Source organism: Phaseolus vulgaris, chromosome 8 (assembly GCF_000499845.2).
Source record: "Phaseolus vulgaris cultivar G19833 chromosome 8, P. vulgaris v2.0, whole genome shotgun sequence".
NCBI classification, from domain to species: Eukaryota; Viridiplantae; Streptophyta; class Magnoliopsida; order Fabales; family Fabaceae; genus Phaseolus; species Phaseolus vulgaris.
The window spans coordinates 1,402,758-1,426,072 of NC_023752.2; the positions used below are offsets into that span (position 1 = coordinate 1,402,758).

Consider the following 23,315-nt stretch of genomic DNA (forward strand, 5'->3'; position numbering starts at 1 on the left):
ACTTTCGTACCTATGTATAGTAGTAATAATTAATAATAATGTACTAACTTGTATACATGTGACAGAAAAAAAGTTACACTTATAAATCCATATAAATCCTGCGACAATAACATTAAATGTTATATTCATATATAACTTTAACATTTTATTCCTCAAATTTATTGAATTAGTTTAATTAAATAAAATATATATATTACAAATTTTCAAAATATAAAGTGGACAGTATAATCTGTAATCAATTTTGTAATTAAATTTGGAATTGTTTTTCATAAAAGTTTTAAATTATTTTCCTTAATCTAATGTGGTAATTAAATTTACTTAATTATATTATATTTCTGGTAACATTCCTAATTCTGAATAATTTTATTGTTTTTTTAAAATAAGATTAAAATTATATTTTAAAAGTATTTCATATTGTATTTAAAAAAACTTGAGCATTGTAAAACAAATCAAATAGTTTTTAAAAGATACTGGGACATAAATAAAATGAAAATAATGATAATAATAAATAATAAAAAACTATTTAAAGGAATCTTTTACAAAAAATAAAACAAATAAGAAGATAAGATGAGATAGAATGTTATCTATACGTTGAATGAATGTAATCATAATTTTAAAAAAATGTTATTAATTCATAATTATGTCATTTAATTTTCAATTACTTGTTTATTAATTTATAACTATATCATTTAATGTTTAAATTATTAATTTTTAATTATGTAATTTAATATTTAATTATGCACAGATATCTATTAATTTATAATTATATTATTTACTTTTCAGTTTTATTTATTTGTTTGTATTTATATTATTTAATTTATTTTTAGTTACAAACTGGTCTTGATTATTAATATATAATTATGTCATTTAATCTTATGTAAGGGTATTCCTTATTTATTTATATTTGTGTAGTTTAATATATCTCCATGTCATTTTTGTTAATTTATATTTTTGTCATATATATATATATATATATATACTTATTTCAGGTTATTGCTTTGATTATTGTCTTATTTTAAAGATCATCCTTTATAACTTGAATGAATACATATAAAATAAGAATTAAAATAAATTAAAAATAATTTTTTTCGATGAATATGGATAAAAGAAAAATAATTATATATTTTATTATTATTTTTAAAAAATTTGATTTTATTGCAAGGAGTTGAGATTATATTAATGTATGAATCTATGTGTTTGAGAAATTACAATTTAATTGTATAAACTATGAAAAGTATTTACCAATAGATGAATATTTAGATAATTTAAAATAACGTCATAAATTAAGATATTCAAAGTTTTTATTGAACTTATTATTCTCCTTAAATATTAGATGAAATATTTTGTTAATTATTTATATGATAAGACATAAATATATCAGACCCTTTGTTTATAATATTTAAACTTTTATTAAAGTAACCCTATTTTTTATTAAAAATAATGTATTTTATTCACATGTTTGTAAAATAATGGAAATATTTTAATAAAAAATGTAAACATGTGAAGACATAATTACAAAAATAAACCTGAAAATGAAAAAAGTGACAAAATAATCTTATTTTACATTAAAAATTAGATAAAACAATGTGACTAATACAGAAAACTAAATTAAAGTTGTACCTTACAGGTATCAATCATGTTCAAGAATTTATGAGAAAAAATTATTAATGGACTTTAGAGAACCCATGGTACAAACTTTGTACTAGATTGATACATTTCACAAAATGAAATAAACATGGTATATACATTTAATTTTTATTATTATCATATATATAGATACTTTTTATTGATTAAAATCAATTATAAATTATATATATATATATATATTATTTTTTTAAAATATAAAATATAAATTTATATTAATAATATAAGTATGATCATTGTTTATTTAATTTTTAATATTAAACATAAATATATAAATATAATAAAAATATTAACAGACCTCTGTGTTTTTACTACTAATAAAATAAATTATATTGATAAAACAATTATAGTTACATAGTAGTTATAAAAATAAATTTTCCTTATAGTCATAGATTATAAATATTGATGATGCCTATATATTAACATTTATTTTAGTTATTTTATATTTACTGTAACTATATTCTTATTAATTTGTATATGTTAAATGAAAAATCCTATTACATATTATTACAGACATAAATTTTATATTGTAATTTAAAAGTATTATTAGAAAGTAAAATATGAATAGTTTGTATAGAATGAGAAATCATATATATAAAATAGAATCACATTAAAATTAGAAATTATTAAGAAATTATTAAATTTTTTTTTTTTAGTTTCTTTTATATCGTCTATATATTGTTAAACTTCACTTTTTGATATTATTAAATTCTATTTTTTGAGTTTACTTTATATCATGTATAACTCCATAAAATTCAATCACCATAACAGTCTAAACTTTAAGAAACCTAAAAAACACCAATAAATTTTTTCATACTTCAACGAAAAATACTTTCACAATAAAATTACAAAAAGTTATATCTTGTGATAATAATAATAACTATTCAATCTCATAAAATTCTTATTTTTCAGTTTTAAGAAATTAACAATTAAAACTTATTTTTATTAACGATAGTTCATTTAGAATTTATATTTTTTAACATTAATTACTTTCATAGTACGTATAAAAATTAGAGGGGATAATCTTAAAATTTCATAATTTTAAGTCAAGTATTTTCAAATTTTTAATGGATCATAATTTTTAAAGTATCCCTTTATTAATTAAAATATCATTTCATAATATGTGTAAAGAGTAATTTATTTATTTAAATATTGATTACATTCCTTTTACATGTAAAGGATTTAGTGAGGCATAATCTAATATTTTTTTTTCATATAAATCTTTTGAAGTGTTTATTAATTTTTTTATTAATATTATTTAATTAAGAATTTCCATTTTTTAAAAATGAATTATTTTTCTTATACAGGTATAAAATGCTCAGTGAGACACAATTTAAAAATTCCTTTTGTTAAGTTGGATCTTTTAAAATGTTTACAGAATAGAACTTAAAATTCCTTTTATTAATATTAATTATTTAAAATTTGTACTTTTTAATATTAATTACTTATATGTAAATAATCGCTAATCATATAAAGTTGTATTCTAAAATTGAGTTTTTTTCAAATATCTAATGGATTAAGAATTATAAAATTTGGTAATATTAATTTATTTAGAATTTGTATTTTTAATATTTTCTACTGCTTGAAAGTGAAAAGACCTTTCACCCGAATTTCACTGCTTATAAGGATAACCAAACAATGATTTATAAATTATTATATTTTGATTATATGTACTGGCAAAAATACACGTGTTTTTGTGAGTTTGTCTGCATTTTTATTTTTAAATAAACGATATCATTTATTTATAAACTTGCATTGTTAATATAGATTTTTCGTTTATATATTTTTAAAAATCAATAAATATAAAATTTATAGTTTATTTTAATAAATATATATACATAGATAATAATAATAATAATAATAAAAATAAGAAATAAATGTAAATACAATATTTATTTATTGTGTGTCTATTTCATTTTGTGAAATAAAAAATAAGAAATACATGTAGATACACTATTTATTTATTGTGTGATAAATGTTTATGTTATTTTGTGAAATAAAAAATGAAAAATACATGTAGATACAATACTTATTTATTGTGTGATTGATACATGTTTATTTCATTTTGTGAAATAAAAAATAAGAAATACATGATAGATACATATATAAATTCCTTTGTGCTTAGTTTAATAACCAATTTTTTTGGATTTGTTTCTTAACCTCCCACCCACTCATTTCCATTTTTTTTAGTATTTTGGTCACTCAAATGGATTGGTTGTTTTTTAACATCACAATCTTTATTTTTTTACATTCCCCAGAATACAACAAAATATTACTTTATGAAAATATAATATTGTATTAAAAAAAACATATATAAGATAAATAAATAAAAATAATTTATAAAAATTATTATTTAACCCACATTATTATAGTACAACTTAAGTTTGGGATAAGATTTTTTATTAAATAAAATAAGTTAAATAATTTTATAAAAATGCTTTTAAAAATCAGTATTTTAATATAAATACTTGTTTTTTAAGATAAAATTAGATTAGAAAACAAAAGAACCAGTCATTTAATAATGTGGACTTAGTTTTTAAATATTTAGTATAACAAAAAAATACTGTATCAACTGAGGTTGAAGTAATAACATAGTTGTCCATTCATTTTTTTTTTCGTTTTTAACTTAAAAAAACAAATTCTTGTAACTATCACGCCATTCAAAAGTTGAAAATAATATTATCTTTTTTCTTTTCTTTGCTGAGGCAACAATAAAACCACATTGTGTTATTTCTCTTTAGTACTTGCCATGCAAATTTACTTTATTTCTATATCAATAATATATAATATATGTATATAAATATTTTCTTTATTCATTGTTATGTAAAATTTTAAGAACTAAAGAAAATTCAATATGTTGTGTATGGTAAAATTTTAATAATAAGGAAAAATTGACACATAATTATGAAGATGTTAATATGCTAAAAAAAAATGAATGATTTACGTACTTTGAAAGAAAATTTTATACTTAATTTCAAATTAATTAAGAATGTTAGTAATAGTTAAATTAATTTAATATTATAAACTTTGTAAGATGCAAACTATATTTTCTAAATTATGTTAAACTATCATTATTAAGAATTATGCTCAGATTTAAATATAAGGATATTTTTAAAATTAATTATAATTAAAATGATAATTAAGTGTTGTTTTAACTTTTGGTAAAAGCAATAACTAGTAATATAATTTTGATATATATAAAAATACAAATATATAATTATAACAAAAAAAAATAAAAAATACAGTACATATGCTCGAAGGCATATGTTTCCGTAGTTTATATAATAATTATAGTGATTTTATAACTAACATGTTATATTATATTAAAATACATAGTTGTTATTTTTTAAAACATTTCCAATTTTAATTTATTGTTTAAATATTTTGTCAGATATATCAATTCAAAAGTATTACATTTCAATTTTTTATTATCAAGTTGTTATTCATATTAATTGATAATTGTTATCCATCTGATTAATTGAAGAACATTTTTTTTTCTTATAAGAAATTAGCGAAGAAATGAGATATTTTATTTAAAACAAATAAGATTGAAGAATTTTTTCAATATTGTTTGGTTATTCTTTCAACCTTCTTGGTAAAAAAACTTAAGAGTAAGTCTAAATATTTTACATTATATAAACATAATTTTAATATTTAATTTAAATTGTAAGACTTATATAATTTGAAGAGGTTTTGGCATTCATATAACTTATAAAAAAGTTGATGTACTTGTTATAAATTGTGAATATTTTTTTACTTGTAAATACAAACGATGCTTATATATTAACATTTAGTTTAGTATTTTTATTTTATTTTATTTTGACTGTAATTATATTCTTACTTTAAAATATTATTAATTTGTATATGTTAAATGAAAATTCCTATTATATATTATTACAGATATAAATTTTATATTGTAATTTAAAATATTATTAAAAAGTAAAATATGAAAATAGTTTGTATTGAATGATAAATCCTTTATATATATATATATTTATATATATATATATATATTTATATTTAAAATAAAAAACACAATCCAATATAAATTACTTAAAATTACCTTAACCAAAATTGATTTGATAACATTAATTTCCTTCAAAATCAACTAACTAAAATCATAATTTCGCTATTATATATTTTCAAAATTGCTGATAAAAAAATAAAAATAAAATAAAATAAAATAAAAAAAAAAAAAAAAAAAAATATATATATATATATATATATATATATATATATTCAAAATTGGGCTAATTGTAATTTTATTGTGGACTATTTGAGCAAAAACCCCTTCCTCTTGCTCCGGCGTTAGGGTTTCTTCCTCCTCCAAACACTATCGCAGATTCTTCGTTCTTTCGATTCAAAACATGGCTACAAGTATGTTTACGCTCCCAACAATCTCCACCTAATTAGGGTTTCTGTTTCGTTTTTTGTTTTTTGTTTTTTGTTCACTCACTGAGCACCATTCGGTGATGTCTCGTTTTACCCATGCAGCTACGACTAGATCTTTTCTCCAAGTCGCCGCCACGGAGGAGGCTGCGCCGCCTCTTAGAGTCGTCCAGATTGAAGGACTGGTATCAATTCTATGCTCTCCAAACTCCAATTGCTCTATTGTTGTTCAATTTTTCTTTTGTATGTATGAGAATAATTTTGAAGGGTCCATTGTTAAGCTTTATTTTGTTTCTTGCATCTGTCGAAGCTGTACTTGTTTTCTCCGATTATATGGATTTTGAATTGGCAACATTTATTATGCTGATGGAGATCTGGTAGTAGGATTCGTGTTATATGTTTACCTCTTTGTTGGTTAACGTTGGAACATGGAAGTTTGTAATGCTTTTGTGGCTGGTCCTCGTTTTGTAAGATAATATTCATTAATTATTTGCTGTGAAGGAAATACTGACACCAATCTGGTGCTATATTCTCTTGGTTGAATAGGTCATCCTTAAGATAATTAAGCACTGTAAGGATCACTCGCCTTCTTTGGTCACTGGACAACTTCTTGGGTTGGATGTTGGCAGTGTTCTTGAAGTTACCAACTGCTTCCCCTTCCCAGTATGATATTGCCTTACTTTTTCTTTTTCGTTTCTTCATTTTTTATACCTTCAACGTTGTCCTCCTAAATTTATCGTTGTTTTGGTTGCTAATATTTGCAGATGAGGGAGGAGGATGAGGAAATAGAAGCTGATGGTGCCAATTACCAGCTGGAAATGATGAGATGCCTCAGGGAGGTTAATGTAGACAACAATACTGTTGGATGGTAAGTATAATGAAAATGCCACTTTTCGTGCGTGATACATGCGCTTGTAGTCGTTTCTTTAGTGTGATGGAATTTTGGTTCAAGATGTTCTTTCTTTGTAATCATTTATCCTACACATGGGATAATTCTTCGAATCTAGGTACCAATCTACATTGCTGGGCTCCTTTCAGACTGTGGAGCTTATTGAAACCTTTATGAATTACCAGGTAATGAATGCTTGTCAATTAATTTATTTTTTGCATATTTTTGCTTCAGCTGGGATTTCATGGTTAAATGACATTATTCACAAATAGTTTGATATTTACAATAACATACCTCTCGAGAGTATTCTACTTCGGTCTGATGAAGCCACTATTGGGAGGTGATTACTATACCATAATAACCTGTGAAACTATAGATTGATGATGCCCAACTGGCCAACGCAGGATATGGCCAGCACCACCTAGGATTTGAAATGAATTTGTGTTAATGTGGCACAATGTCATTCTTGACCAATTGCGTCAGATATTGGCACAATTTGTTGGATGAAAGTTACCCCTGTTACAATCCAATGGGAATTTTATACATGCTAAATTGTATTATATTTACAATCATTATATTGCTTTGAATTAGAATTAGTTTTTTTTTTAATAAGGGAGGTTGAGTGGAGTATGTAGAATGACAAACATAAACAATGTTTGTGTATAACCAGATGATGTCAATATCATGCCTTTTTCAATGTTCAGGTTTCCTTTTACTTAAATTTATTATCAAAATGGCTGCTGGTGATTTCTGATATTCTAAAAAGAAAAGTTTGTTTTTTTGATCCAGTCCTCTGCACTTTTTATTTTCTTTCGGCTGAAGACAATATTTTCAACAGTATCTAATCCGGTGAATGACATTATGTTTCAAACTTGCCAATGTTTTCAGGAGAATATTAGACGTTGTGTTTGCATAATATATGATCCATCAAGGTCTGATCAAGGTGTCCTAGCTCTGAAGGCCTTGAAGCTTTCTGACTCTTTCATGGAACTCTATCGCAGCAATAATTTTACTGGAGAGAAGTATGAATTTTTTCTTGGTGTCTTGTTGTCCATAAGTTGAACCATTTGATTTCTCATTTTTCTGTCTTGTGAAATAGATTGAGGGAGAAGAACTTATCATGGGTGGATATCTTTGAGGAAATACCGGTAAGCTTTTCCTGAAATTTGCCTTTCCTTTTTGGGTGGTTTGACCAAATAGTTCTTCATATACTTACTGAATCATGTTAACAAGTAATTTGATTGAAACATCGTAAAATACATCTGTTTTGGTGAATTAGAATGATAGTAATCTTCTTCGTATCTGTTAATGCAACAGTTAATAACGAGCTAGACATGCTACTGGCGTTAACATGAATAATTTGTTGCATATTTTCTAGTATGAAAGTGTATTAATTAGTTTTGAATTATTTTTCTAGTTGTTTTCTAATTAATGATGGCCATGCTTCATATTTTTTAATATATCAGATCAAAGTTTCAAATTCTGCCCTTATCAGTGCTTTCATGACAGAGCTGGAACCTGATACTCCAGTCACCCAGGTGAACTATGATTTTTAATAGAGATTCTTTTGGTCATTTTAAATTTATTTTATGTTTACATCTGCTTTTGCTCCATTGCAGTGTGACTATGATCGTTTGCAATTGTCAACCAGTTCATTAATGGAGAGGAATACAGAGTTTTTGATAGAATGCATGGATGACCTGTCACTAGAACAACAAAAGGTTATTTTAGGTCCTCTTTTAGTGTGTGATTGTTTTGTTGTTTTAGAATGTATGACTGAAATTTCTTCTGTTTTAGTTCCAATTCTACTATAGGAGCTTATCTCGTCAACAAGCTCAGCAGCAAGCATGGCTTCAAAAGAGAAGGTACGTTTGAGTTTGTCTTTGAACTATTATCTTCAAGGTGATAATTTCATTAGGTTTTCTTTGGCTGACTAGGATGCATAGATTAGCAGTTAGTCTTCTATGTTGTTTGAAAATATGGTCAACATTTGAGTTGATGTTTTTTTTGCTAACTAATGATTTGGTTTTAGTTCAGATTCCATGCCTTTGATTATGGGTTTTCTAATTGTTTTAGATTCTCTTTATGAATACTATGTGAAATCTACATACATATCCATTTAATGTTAGATTTCCATTTTAGGAAGCTACAATGTGCTACATAGCTGGTGGCCAATCTATGTACTTTTGCTCTATTTCTTAGAAGTTTTGCTGAGTTTTGAATGAACTGGGGTTGAAGTGATAAGCTTTTACAGCTAATCATACAGAGTCAAGATATAAGGACAAAAAACTCAATTATTATATTTTTGCAATGGTCCCCTCCCTCCACATCTCTCCCATTGCATGTGCTATGGGTATGATATGATGATCAATGATTTTATGTTCGAAAATAGTGATTTACTGTTTTATCTTTTGGGAGGGGGCTGGACCATCAATCATATACTTTGCTTTATGCTTTATAGTGTGTGGTTTTCTCATATCCCATATCCAATAAATGATAAATGAATGTATGGTAATTGTAACACAATTTTTAACTTTATTTTCAACTGAACATTATGCAATCCAGCAGTGTTTGGTTATTCACATATTTGATTCACAATTTTAATATTTTTTTTTAATATTTTGAACACATGAAAATTGACGGTTGCAATAGATAGCTTATACGTTGTTTTCAGTCATTGGTTCCGTATATTATATATTTTGTTTTTGTAATAATAGGGCGGAGAACATGGCTCGTAAAGCTGCTGGAGAAGAACCCTTGCCGGAGGAAGATCCTTCAAATCCCGTTTTCAAGCCACTCCCCGAGCCATCACGGTTGGAGAGCTTCCTCATAACAAATCAAATTTCCAACTACTGTAATCAAATCAATGGGTATGTGACTAGATTTTGATGACTTTTTTTTTCATCTTTGAGGAGCAAATATACGAAGTTACCAATTTGAAGTTTCTGACTTTTATTTCTTATATCATTGTCTTCTCTAGTCAATTGAGTTTAATCCTCCGTACATTTCCTGTTGCATGTTTTGCAGGGTGTCAGGACAGAGCTTTAACAGACTGTATTTGATGAAGGCTTTGCACGAGGATTGAGAAGGAAATTTTTGTTTGCCATTCTGATGGTTTAATCCAATTTCTTTTCCGTATAGGACGAGGATTTTCTGGTTAATTTGGCAGTATAATAGAGGATTTATAATTTTAAGGCGATGCAATTTTTGTTTATTTTATGAACCCATCCATTATATATGCCTGTATAATCTGTTCTTCTGCGATAAATGCAGTGCCACTTGTTACTTGTTATTTGAGTTATGCCACAAAATTGAGCATTCAGATGTATTAACCAGCTAATTCATTATTTTTGTGGAAAATATAACACCTTTTAGGAAAATATTTTGGTAAAGAAGGAAGTCTCTTTGATTTGAGGTTAGAAGACCAATGCTCGCACTTTCTAATGCATTTAATGGCAGAAAATTACAGTTTTGAAAATCTAAATATGCCCTGTAATGCGATGGTATTTAAGGAATAAACACTTCAGAGCAAGCAAATCTGAAACCACTTGTATATCTGAATATTTTTCAGTTTTAAACGCCTTTATGATTGGTGGGAAATTATTAGTTTTATTATGTCTTATTTTGCAATTAACTACTATCTCTTTCCATACACAAGGTTTTGGCTTGCAAAATTTGGGACTTTCACAACCATTCATAAAAACAAACAAAAAAGTATGGTTGTTCTGGATAAAAATTACTTGTACAACAACGCATAAAGTTTTGGTTCTTTGATTCCACTTTCTTACCTCGGTAAACTATTCTTTCCCAGAACTCACCCAAAAATAATAATAAAATTCTGACATGCCTTCCAATGAATAACGTGACTACTTTTAACCACGTGGCTAACTTGATGACTTTTGTAACATGATTAAAAGTTGGGTAAATGAAATCCATAAGCTTATTTCAGTAAAAGAGGAATCAAGAGTAGAGAATAACGGATTTATATGATAGTGATTTCCATTTATACGAGGAAAATCTGCTTGTACTTAAAAGAACAATCCACATAAACCAAATGGCTAAGGAAATTGGAAAGGATACACAGCATAAAAGGAAAAAAAAAATCTCAATAGTTAACATATATGACAAGCTAGTTCTCAGAGAAGCATATCTCATCAAAACACTTCCATCCTTTGAGGAACTGGGGTTTTAATGACCTGCAGTATTTGCACCACTTCAGACATAGTTGGCCTGCTTGAAGGAATTTGTGAGGTGCATACCATTGCTAGCTTTAGAACAGGCAATACCTCATCCTCTGGGTACTCTATCATACTATGATCCACACACTCCAACACATTACCTTGCTCAAGCAGCACTCTCACATGGTCATTCAGTATAAGCACATTGTCTTCACCATACTCCACTGGCCTCCTACCTGTCACCAGCTCAAGAATCATCACCCCAAAACCATAAACATCACATTTCTCATTCACCCTTAGGCTCTGACATGCCAACTCTGGTGCCACATATCCTAATGCACTCTGAAACCTATTGCTCATCACATGCCTGTCCAGCTTTGTCAGAAGCCTAGCTAACCCGAAATCCGAGATCTTGGGGTTGCAATTTTCGTCAAGAAGAATGTTACTTGGCTTTATGTTGTAGTGGATGATTGGTGGACGGAAAGAATGGTGCAAATGAGCAAGCCCCTTTGCTGTCCCAAGCAAAATTTTGAACCTTATAGGCCAAGAAAGAGGTGGACTTGAGGGAAGCCTCTCATGTAGCTTGGCCTGCAAGCTACCATTTGGTGCAAACTCAGTTACTAAAAGCTGTAATTGAGGAGTCCAATAGTACCCTTTCAATGCTATTAGATTTGGGTGCCTTGCTTTCCCTAGGATCCTAACCTCCTTATCAAAGTCTTCTGGATATTGGATTATGTTGGTGGATATAAGCTTCTTGATTGCTACCATTCTACCCTGTGATCCCAATGGAACCTTGTAGAGGGTTCCAAACACTCCTTCTCCAATCTCTGATGCCTTGTTGAGCAAGGACTCAGGACTGCTGATCCAATCAGGTGAGGACTGGGAATCAAACAGAATCAGCTTTCCTGTGGCTGGACTCCCTGATCTTGAAGAGCTTGAGCACATGCTTTCCAAAGCATTATCCACAAATGATAGCCTTCTCCTCACAGAAACATTAAGTAGGCTAACAGCAATCACTCCTAATACAATCACAAAGGATGCAGATATTGCTACAATAGCAGATACACTAAGGAACCTGTGGCGGTGGACCGGTTCAGACTCTGATGATTCGTTTCTCTGCCTTTGAGGGCTTATTTGGTTGTTGTAGGCATTTGGGTCAAGCACTAGTGGCTTGGGGACATTCATTTTACAAGGACCCTCCAACAAGGGTGAGCATAGACCCAGGTTTCCTTCTAAGGAACTTTTGTCCAAGTTCTGAAATATGCTACCTGTGGGAAGCCTTCCTGTGAGCCTGTTGTATGATATGTTCACAGCAAGTAGACTCTGAAGCATTCCAAGCTCCATTGGTATCTCTCCACTTAGCTCATTGGATTCCAGTTTCAGGATTTTCAGCTTGTTTAGCTTTGACATGGACTTTGGAATTGAACCAGTCAAGTTATTGTGAGACAAACTCCTGCACAAAAATGGATATAAACTATTATCTTCCAAAAAAGATGTGCACAAAAAATAAAACTTGGGCTTGAGAAATAGGATGCATACAGCAAGTAAAGAGAGCTACAGTTCCCAATCCCTTCTGGAATATTTCCTTGCAATGAATTTTCATCTAGTTGGAGAACAGCTAAATTGCCCGAGTCACATATATCTGCTGGAACTGAACCATGCAAGGCACTGTTGCGAATATCCAAAACTGCTAGATTCTGAAGGAGACCAAACTCTGGAGGCATCTGTGATTGAAGATCATTCCAAGACAGATTCAAGTAACTTAGTTTTGAAAGAAGACCAGTTTCTGCAGGGATATTCCCTTGGAGATGGTTATCTGAAAGATCCAAGTTGGTTAGAGTTTCCAAGAGCCTGCTTGATCCTGCTGGAACTGAACCACTCAGTTCATTTCGGGACAAGTCAATTTCCTCCAATCCTAGGCCAAACAAACCCTCTGGAATGGTGCCACTGAAACCATTGCCTCTGAACTGGATCACAGATAACTTTGTGCAGGAACTCAATGATGATGGAATAGTTCCAACAAGCTTGTTGCTTGAAATGCTGAGATGAGAGAGTGATCCCAGTTCCCCTATTGACTCTGGAATGCTTCCAGTGAACTGATTGTTTGAAAGCTCTAGGTACTCCAGACTTGTAAGGTTACCAATCCATGGAGGGAATTTGCTGGTGAAAAAATTATTTGATGCCTTGAAATAGCTCAAAGAACTAAGCCTTCCAAGTGAATCAGGTAGTTCTCCACTGAACTGGTTATCACTAAAATCCAACCTACTTAGATGCAGGCAGAATCCAATATCAGTGGATAAAGGACCTGAAAACTGGTTACCTTGTAATAAGATCTCCTTCAAGTTATGTATGGATGAAATTCCACTAGGTAAAGACCCAGATAAGGCATTGTTGGATAGATCCAAAGTTCTAAGCCTGGTCAGTGACCAAATCCCATTAAAGTCCACATTACCAGATAAATGGTTATTGGAAAGATTAAGGTTGTTCAACGAGGAACATCTAGACAGTGAGCCAGGAACCGGCCCATCAAACATGTTCCTAGCCAGAGAAATGTGATGAAGGGAAGAACAAGTGTCAAAAAAAGTCTCAGGGATTGATCCCGAGAATGAATTCTCTGAAAGATCAAGAAACTTTATTGAATTCATATTCACAAAAGAAGTAGGAATTGAACCAGAGAGAGCATTGTGACTAAGGTTCAGCCTCTGAAGAGTGTTGGAAAGAGTAAGAGAAGGACTAATACCCCCACTCAAGTTGTTATGAGAAAGGGACAATACCGTGAGATGCTGCAACTTCTCAAGCCCTCTTCCAATCTTCCCAGATAATCCCAAGCCATCCAATGAGACCTCAGAAACTCTTCCACTCTCAGGATTGCACTGCACGAACTGCCATGAACATGGATTCACATCGTCTTCATTCCACGAAGCAAGATGAGAAGAAGGGTCTTGAAGGTCTGATTTGAACACAATCAAGCCAAGAACATCATCATTCAACTGGGCAGGCACCTCATTGTTTCCTAAGCATGTCAGCAAATATGAAACTGAAATCATCAAACTCAGAACTCTCTGAAAAATAGTCATTCTTGTTCTTCTTCCTCTTGATGGGGCTGAAGAAGTCATCATCTTTCTATCTTTAGCAGTTAGCTATGACTATGGCTTATTTCTCTTTGGGATAACATGGTATGTGAAAACTGTAATGACTGGTAGATGTTACACTACATTTGCGAAAACGATATTACATGTGTGCTCACGAGAAGGAGAGAAGAATATTTTACAAAAATGGCTATTGAGAAAGCAAATAATGAATGAATATGGTATTGTTAGTGTAGTCCGTGATCAAACAGTTTTGGTCCAACAAACGTGGCTAAGCTACTGACAAATTGCCACCCCATTACACCTTACAAGGCCTTTGTCCAAACAACCCTTTGTCGTGTCCTGCAACCTCTTCCTCCTTGTGCCTTCTCTTTCTCTTGTTTTCAAATACTGAGTGAGTTATTGTGCCTTTTTCTAGTGGAAATTGAAGAATAATTTTGTTACGTGTAAACTATTTTCTTGTGAGGTTTTGTAGTTTTACTGACATTCAAATGGGGAAGAGTTGTTTATTCGTGAGAAGAGAGTTGTTGAATGATATGATGCTTTGATCTTGGTGCCACTATGAGGAGGAACCTTTTTCTAGTTGAAACTACTGATACTATGACACTTTCTTCTCTTGTCTCTGCAAAATGCTGTGTGGTTTGTTTTTCTCTGCTGATTTTAAAATCCAGAAAAGAAAAATAGTTACTCTTCAATCTAGAGAAAAGAATCTCGAATGTGGTTGAATCAGTTCTGATTTATTAGAGAGAGATTGTTGTTCAAACGAAAAAATAATATTCTATTTGCTATACATGCTATAAAAAAATAATATGCATGAGTAGGAAGGGTTAACATAGCTTAAGCAAAAAGTGTATAAAGAATAAGAAAGTGAATGATATAGGATTATATAAAAAAAATAAAATTATTAAGAAGTTAACTTTAATTCTAACTAAGTTTATAAAACCAATTTATAAAGTGAGGTTTGTACCCACCTATATACTATGAAATGTCTTAATCTCTAGTCGACGTGAGATTTTCAACAAACCCCCTCATACCGAGACTGTCAACAAATGCGTATGACTATATATTTATAGGTGGTCCGAAAGAGGTTCAATAATGGATGACATGATAGGCTCAATAAACTCTAGTCAGGATAGACTCTAATACCTTACTAAGAAGTGAACTTTAAATCTAAACCTAACTTAATCTTATAAGTCGATTTTACAAAGTTGAATTAAACTTGAAGTTTACTTTTTAATATAATTCATCATAATTTTTTATTGCTATACATACTATAAAAAATAATATGCATGAGCAGGAAGTGTCAACATAGCTTAAACAAAGTGTATAAAGAATAAGAATAAGAAAGTGAATGGTATAAGATTATATAGAAGAAAATTAAATAATTATTAAAAAATAACTTTAAGTCTAATTCAATCTTATAAAACCAGTAAGATGAGGTTTGTACCTACTTATATACTATGAAATGCTCTAATATTTAATCGATGTGAGATCTACAACACACCCTCACACCGAGACTCTCAACTCATGCATAAAATTATATATTCATGGGTGATCCGATGGCAGGTGGTTTGATAAGTCCAATAAATTCTCGTTAGAATACACTTTAAATATCTCTGATATTATAATATCATAAGTGAAATTTAAGACTAACTTAATTTTATAAACCGTTTTTAAAAAAGTTGAATTAAAGTTAAAGTCTACACTTTAATATAGCCTGAGTCACAATCACTCCATTATTATAATAATGCGTTGCTGTAGATGAGGAGATATAGCAGTAGGTGACAAAAACCATGTTGCTATCTTCTTGTGAAATGAAAATGAGAAATTGATTCAAATTTTCAGTATATCACCTTCCTAAGTGAAGCAACACATGACAGCTACCACTTTTTCTCAAGTTTAACTTTAGCAGAAGGGATATTCAGAAATATGAATGTGAATATCTTCACTTTAGCTGCAATTTTCTGAAATATAAATCCTAATTTTAAAATTTTGTGATTTCTAATGAGCTTTAATTAATAAATAAAAATTAATTTTAAGTAATATTTCCAATATTGTCTTATTTGTTACTATAATAATTGTTTTAAGTTTATTATAATATATATAAAGTTTGAAAAGCAAGATGACGTAATAGGCCTAAATATTCTTAACGATACGTATTAGTTTATATGCAATTTGTTTTTACCTTCTTTTTCTATAACGTCACCATCTATAGTCTTGGTAACTTCGTATGTGCTCATCATCAATTTTTATTTATTTATTTACATTTTCAACTTATCTTTCCTTCAATATATTATGAGAACAAATAATGAATTAGAATGTAATTATGATTCAAACAATGTCAAAGAAATTATGTCATACTTTGACTCCCTTAATTTATATATTTATATTGTCTTTAAAAGTTAAATTTTTGTAATATGAAATTTATATATATATTTATATACTATTTACTATTCTTATATTTATTGAATATGAGATTTCCGACACTCCCTCAAGTTAAAACCAACAAACTCACGTGTGAGATTATATATTTATGAATGGTTCGATGATGGTAGTATGATAAGTCTAACAAATACTTTAAGAAGTGGATTTAAGTCTAAGTTAATCTAACAAATACGTTATATATTATGAATTAATTTTATCTCACTACGAATTTATCTCTAGTTGACGTGAAATCTTCAACAAACACTTGCTATATATGATAGACTCGATCAAAAAAAAAAATATATGATAGACTCTAAATGAATATGACATTATCTTAAGAAGTGGACGTTGAGCCTAATTCAACCTTATAAAACCAGTTTGTAAGATGAGATTTACATCCACTTATATACTATGCATCAATTTTATCTCATTATAGATTGAGTTTATCTTTAATTGACTTGAAATTTTCTAGAAATTGTATTCCTACCATTTTCTATTTACATTTTCAGTTTCATAAGATGAAATATTATATATGATTCATGATTATTAATGTGCTCTATGCAATCCGTGCAATGAGTGAATTTTGTACTAGAGTCCATGAATGTTTATCAAATGTACAGCAAAGTGGAGCATGCAAGAGTGTGTGAGGATGAAGCAAAGTCTTCTGTTAATTGTACTTTTCTAGTGTAACGTCTTCCTCACATTAATTCACTTCAACCTATGGTAAGAATCTTCCGAATGACATTTTTTTGGACTTTAATATCTATGTATGACAACCTTAAATGTTTTTATGCTATTAATTAATAAAAAAAACTATGCTAAGTATATACAGGACTACCCAATATTAAATAATAAGGATTTATAATATATAATGTGTTAATGATGAAAACTGCAAAAACTAGTTGTGACATTTTACTTTATAGTTCGCACAGTAAATAATTACTTTATTTAAAATTCGACTTTAACTATCAAGTCATCTTTATATTAGGACACACGGAAGGAAGATCGTGACCTAAACGGTTACGATAAAGTAGTCATTTTATTGGACTTTTACTTAAACTCACGAGTCTACTAATACCTCAATTCTCTTAAAAAGTAGATTTTTTATTTTTTTTTATCAGTCTATCAGAAAGTAGATCTTATTTTATTATTCATTTAGTCACATACGAAATCATCTGTATTCTTACTAACTTGAGCTGAGAATCTTTTGTAGGTGTATCACCATTCGAAAATTCTTACAATATTCATGTACACCTCTAGGTAAGAATATATATATAATTACTAAAGCAAAGTTATGAATAATGTTGATTTTTTTTTTTAAATTATTAATGTAATTTAAAGTTTTAAGATAACTATGATAAAAAATAATCACATTAATAATATATTATAATTCTAATTAAACGACAGAGTAAAGAACGTTTACAATATTAAAAGATATATTATTTAAAACTTCTTTTTCAATCCATAACCAGGGTCGTTAGCAACATAATATGTACTAGCTTTTTTGTTTTTTTTCTATGCCTAATAATTTTTTTTGGGGTTTGTCCCACTAATTGGAAACTTAAAAATAAAATAAAATGATTAATAATTTAAAAACAAAAAAGTGTACGCTTGTTTGTTTTAGCTCATTATTCTAAAAAATACATTTTTAAAAATGAATCGATCCAATCCAAAATGTGTTATTTAATATTAACTTTTTTTAAAAATAATTTACGTATTAAGTATTTCTTTAAATACAGCACAATTGTGAAAATATTGAACCACAAACTTGGTAATTAATAAGCTTTTTTTATTGCTTTGCACGTGTTTCTTTTGGTCAAGGATGTGTTTAAAAAAATATGAAGAGAACGTTTATTTTAATTTATTTCTTAATTTGATTTTTTTACGATAAACACTCTTCATGAAGTGCATGAAATGATTAACATGACAAACAAAAAGTTACCTCATGATGTTACTTTTTTAAAACATAAAAAGCATTTATAATTTTTCATCATGTATTTTCTATCACATTATATTATTTATTAGACTTTATCATATTCAAATAAATTGAATGCAACACAATTGTTCCTACTTAAAATAAGTTTGGAAGTATAACTCAGTGATAATTGGGTTGTCTATTGGAATCAAATTTTAAGGGGTGTTCAATGTAAAGTGGGAGGTTCACCTTTTTCGATACTTAAGTAAGTAGGAGCATAAGGATAACAAGTTTTCTATAGTATAAGAATTAAATGTATGAGATAAGATAGATTATACTTCCTGGAGAGTGGATATTTATAAATTGATTAGGTGATATTCTTTGAACGAACTGTTACGAGTTCTTTGAATTAACCATGTAACCGCTATTCATTGTGTCATAAATAGGATTTATGGTTCATCATTTAAAGTTCATTGATTAGGCCGTCTCGATGGTTAAATGAAGAGTAACGGTCTGGTTCAGGAGTCGGATGGTCACACTGTTAGCCGTTTTCGATCTATATGTCAGACAGGTACAACAATTAAATTGGATGTAATTTTTTAAGAATATAATTTTTTTCTCAATTAAATATAACTATATTCCTTTTTGGTAAGAACACATGTGATACTTGTATTTTTTTTTCTCTCTCATATAATTTAGTCTTTGAAGTGATCTTGCACAATTTTTCTTAGCTATGAATCCATACCCATGAACCATCATTATTCCAGCCAAATGAAGAAAAAGGAAAGTTCCATTCTTTGAAGGAAAAAAAGTAATGATGAATTTGTTTTGATGACATAACTATCTTCTATCATTCATTCCCATACTCTTTGAATATACTTTCTAAAACTATCATCACATGAAGAGTATGGGATCTTTTAACAAGCCATGAATATAGTAATACCAATAATAACCTAAATTTAATTTAATGAAACATTATTCAAGAAAAGTTTGTATCCACACATTTTACAATATATTTTTAAACTTTTGTAGGATTTCCCTTTACATTAAATTTGTAATTAAATCCAAAGGTTGGAGTCTCAAGGGACTTTCATAGAACCCTAGAATTTGTTGGTTACCATTATTTATTGAATGCCATTGAGTGTTGGCTTTGGCATAATCATTCCTATGTTAAGGAATATTATTAGACCCATGTTGGAATCTTCTATGGATAACTCACTTGTCTTCTTTAGTTGGCTTCCATGTCTCAAAAGTGGTAAATATGTAAATAAAAAATATTGTTATTTTGTTATCAAATTTTTTTTAAAAATACAATTTTTATTAAAAAATACACTTTAATTCAAACTCAATCTAATTATAAAATAAAATTTGCATCTACTTATATACTATAAAAATGTTCTTACAATTGATTAATGTAAAAAAAATTTCATTGCTTAAAACGTTTTCATTACTAGAGATTAAAACCTTTCATTGTATATAAGTGGGTGCAAACTTCACCCCATGAGCCGTTTTAATGGGTTGAGTTAGATTTAAAAGTCCACTTCATAATATGGTATAAGAGTCATTTTAACAAATGAATAAAATATGTAAAAAAGTAAAATTTACAAAATAGTAATAAAGTCATAACATATCATTTAGATAAAGTAAAAAAGTATTTCCGTCTTACTTTACTAGTTTTCCTAATAAAGTGCGATACATAATTATAATTATTTAGAATACAAATATATCTATAATAAAATATAATAAGATTCGTTTATTTAGTGTATACAATTTTGTTTTCCTAAAGTTATCTTCAATTATAGTTATTTATTCTATGCAAAAGATATATAACAAGTTATCTTTCCCTAATTAATTATTATTTTTCAATAAATAGAAAGTATATATATTTGTTTTGTTGGTGTGGTGTGGGTCCAAGGCAACATGGGTTGCGCGTGAATGTGGTCACAAATCAGAACAAAAGATCCAAATTTAATTCACGGGATTCTTCTGTCACACTTTCTCTCTCACTTTGTCTCTTTGTCCCCATTTTTTCTCACAACATCCAATTGCTTCTATCAAATTCCAACTTTTAACAACCATTCCTTCAAATCCTACTATAATTTCTCTCTTCTAAATCATGGGCATTCACAAAGGTTCAATCTTTATGATAAAAGGTCTTATTACCCCAGTTAAAAGAACAACCAAAAAGTACATAACTATCTAGTTCAGAAAGTGATACGGTCAAGACATGAATACGGATATGGAAATATGTATAATTTTTAAAATATAGGGCATGAAGACATGAATCTATATATTATATAATTATGAATTATATAAATTGACAAAAAAATTATGTGCACAAGTATGTTTTAGTTTTTTTTTCAGCAGAAAAATACTTCTCATGACTGATTTAAAAGGATTTGTTTCATATTTTTATAATCTTAATAAAAATTTATACAAATAAGTTTACGTTTTAAAAAAAATAATGTATTTTTTTAAAATTATGTTAGAACCGTGTTAGAATTATCAGAAATTTCATAAATATTTTTTTAATTGAACACTTCATGTATCTTACGAGTATCGGTGCCCTGATATGTGTGTCTGACACGGACACGTCATTTAAGTCTTCAAGGCATATACACAAATTTTTCTCTTTTGCCTAAAATTTTCCCTATGAAAATGTGTTGATTCAACACTTAATACACAAAATTTCAAACTGTTTTTTGTAGGGTTTTTATTATTTTCATAAACATTAAAATCTCAATGACATGCTAGATTTTACAAAATGTAACTATAGTAGTTAATTTTTTTTAAAATAGAATAAATTAAAAGTGTTGTGTGTTACATTATAAGAACCATTGATATGGTAAAGTTCTCCTTTTGTGACAAGACAGTTACTTCAGATGAAGATTTTACTCACCAACTTCAACTTTATTTACTCTGTTCTTCCCTTGTCTACCTTTTCAGAATGATTATTGGTACTTTGCTGCTCAGAAATGGTGGATTCTCTTAGTCACCTTCCTGCTACAAAACAAATATTATTCATCATATCCATCCTAAGCACACTGTGGTGTGATGCATAATTGTTTTATATGACTTTAAACTAATGTAATCATGATTAGTTCATTGATCTTCATTTCTGCAGAATTCTATTAAAGTTATATCATGAAATGGATCATCAAACACCAAAAGTTTGTTAGTGTCCTTTATTAACTGGGGAGTACACTCAATGATGCTACATGTGTTTACAAAACATTAGTCTCTGACTACATTAACAGGGTTTCTCAACAATCTAGTGACAGATCATGTGATAAATCTACCACTTCATAGAATATGCGACTTTTTTTCTCAGTTTTTTTGTTAGTTAGAACATTAAATAGAGAAGGAAAACAAAATAGAGGCATTTGATGGAACAAATGGAGAACCATTCATTCTAATTTTTTTGTGCATTTTTATGATATGATATGTCAAGAAAATGGTCTAAAAAAAATGTTTCTTATTGTGAAGAATCTTAACGGAAGAAGATCTCACATCAACTAGAAATAAGACATTTCATAATATATAAATGAGGTGCAAATATTATTTTACAAATCGATCTTTTAGGAATCGATTTTTTAGGACTCAGTTAAACTTAAAATATATTTTTTAATATGATATCAGAGTTATTTCAAGCATATCCTAACGAAAGTTTATTAAACTTATCAAGTCATTCATAAATATATAGTATCACGCACGAGTTTGCAATTTCAGTGTGAGAGAATGTAGTAAAGATTTCACATCAACTAAAGATTAAGACCTTTTATAATATATAAGTAGGTACAAACTCATCTTATAAACTATTTTTATAAAATTAAGTAAAACTTAAAGTTGTTAATATTAACCAACATTAGCTCCTACAAAAATCATCCATATTTCAATTTGCTTCTGCATGATTTGTTTCCTCATCTTTACCATAATTTGATGCACCTTATCTCTTCATTATCTGCATGCCAGCACATTAAATCTGGAACCTTCCACCTTTCCATTTTTGTCTGTTATTCACTGATTATTTCCAATAAATTATACTCTAGCATGTGTTAAGAAGAACAAAAATACACCACACCAAATACTTGACAGAACTTGTTTCAGTTTAATAAGTGTTCTTAAGTTTGAGAGAGAGTTTTGCTATCTATAATCATATTTTTTTATACAAAGATAAATAAATAAATAAAATTTCTCTTATCAGTTCAAAATTCATTGATTTATTTACTCAAGTTTTAAACTGCAAATCTCCTAAAATTGATTACGAGCTAATATTTATTTTTTCTCAAACTTTTGAAGTTGTAAACATACCTTAGTCGTCCAAATAGTAACTTTTGCAATGACTTGTCTCAAAGTTATGAAGGGCAGAAGAGAATCAACAAAATCAACGTTTTTGAAAAGCCATTCAAGATATAAAAATTAGGTTTAAAATGTGAAATTATTATTACTGTTCCTTTGTTATTATTAATGTTATTATTTTTATTATTTATCCATGAACATGCTAAGCGAGCTTTCATAATGATAATTTTCCTCTTCACAAAAATGACCTTTGATTATAACTATCAAGGATCTGCAATTACATCATTTCTCTTTTTTTGTCCTCTAATTTTTCCCTTTCTTTGCATTGATTATGCGTTTTCTTGGTTGCAAGCTCTGCTCCCTCCTAGTGTGGTAGAGGCTTGGGGTAGTTAAGGTATGATGGAAAAATCATGATGGAGGGAGAAAAACTACCAAGGAAAGGGGAAAATGTTAAGCAATTTGTCAACTATGAAGGTCAAGAGCTATAA

At 28.6% G+C, this 23,315-nt stretch overlaps 2 protein-coding genes across 2 annotated transcripts; one reads left to right on the top strand and one right to left on the bottom strand.

The window, feature by feature from the left end:
- The first annotated feature begins 5,885 nt into the window (after positions 1-5,885).
- On the top strand, positions 5,886-10,214 carry LOC137823452 (eukaryotic translation initiation factor 3 subunit H). The gene is made up of 12 exons (XM_068628593.1): positions 5,886-6,021; positions 6,139-6,218; positions 6,580-6,696; positions 6,798-6,901; positions 7,041-7,107; positions 7,811-7,944; positions 8,022-8,070; positions 8,389-8,460; positions 8,542-8,643; positions 8,720-8,787; positions 9,640-9,792; positions 9,950-10,214. Exons 1-12 carry the CDS (start codon positions 6,012-6,014, stop codon positions 10,005-10,007), a joined length of 1,014 nt encoding a protein of 337 aa, XP_068484694.1. The 5' UTR covers positions 5,886-6,011; the 3' UTR covers positions 10,008-10,214.
- Positions 10,215-10,889: 675 nt separating this feature from the next.
- On the bottom strand, positions 10,890-14,887 carry LOC137823515 (probably inactive leucine-rich repeat receptor-like protein kinase At3g28040). Its single transcript, XM_068628690.1, has 2 exons — positions 12,640-14,887; positions 10,890-12,553 (listed from the first exon to the last, which is right to left on the bottom strand). The coding sequence occupies exons 1-2, from the start codon at positions 14,217-14,219 to the stop codon at positions 11,077-11,079; spliced, it is 3,057 nt and encodes a 1,018-aa protein (XP_068484791.1). The 5' UTR covers positions 14,220-14,887; the 3' UTR covers positions 10,890-11,076.
- Positions 14,888-23,315: the final 8,428 nt, after the last annotated feature.

Excerpts from the sequence above, each read along its gene's own strand:
- LOC137823452 (XM_068628593.1), top strand. Across the intron at positions 8,071-8,388 it reads ATATCTTTGAGGAAATACCG|ATCAAAGTTTCAAATTCTGC; the intron begins GTAAGCTTTTCC and ends TTAATATATCAG. Across the intron at positions 8,788-9,639 it reads GCATGGCTTCAAAAGAGAAG|GGCGGAGAACATGGCTCGTA; the intron begins GTACGTTTGAGT and ends TTGTAATAATAG.
- LOC137823515 (XM_068628690.1), bottom strand. The coding sequence starts at position 14,219 with ATGATGACTTCTTCAGCCCCATCAAGAGGAAGAAGAACAAGAATGACT. Across the intron at positions 12,554-12,639 it reads TGTAGCTCTCTTTACTTGCT|GAGTTTGTCTCACAATAACT; the intron begins GTATGCATCCTA and ends ATTTTTGTGCAG.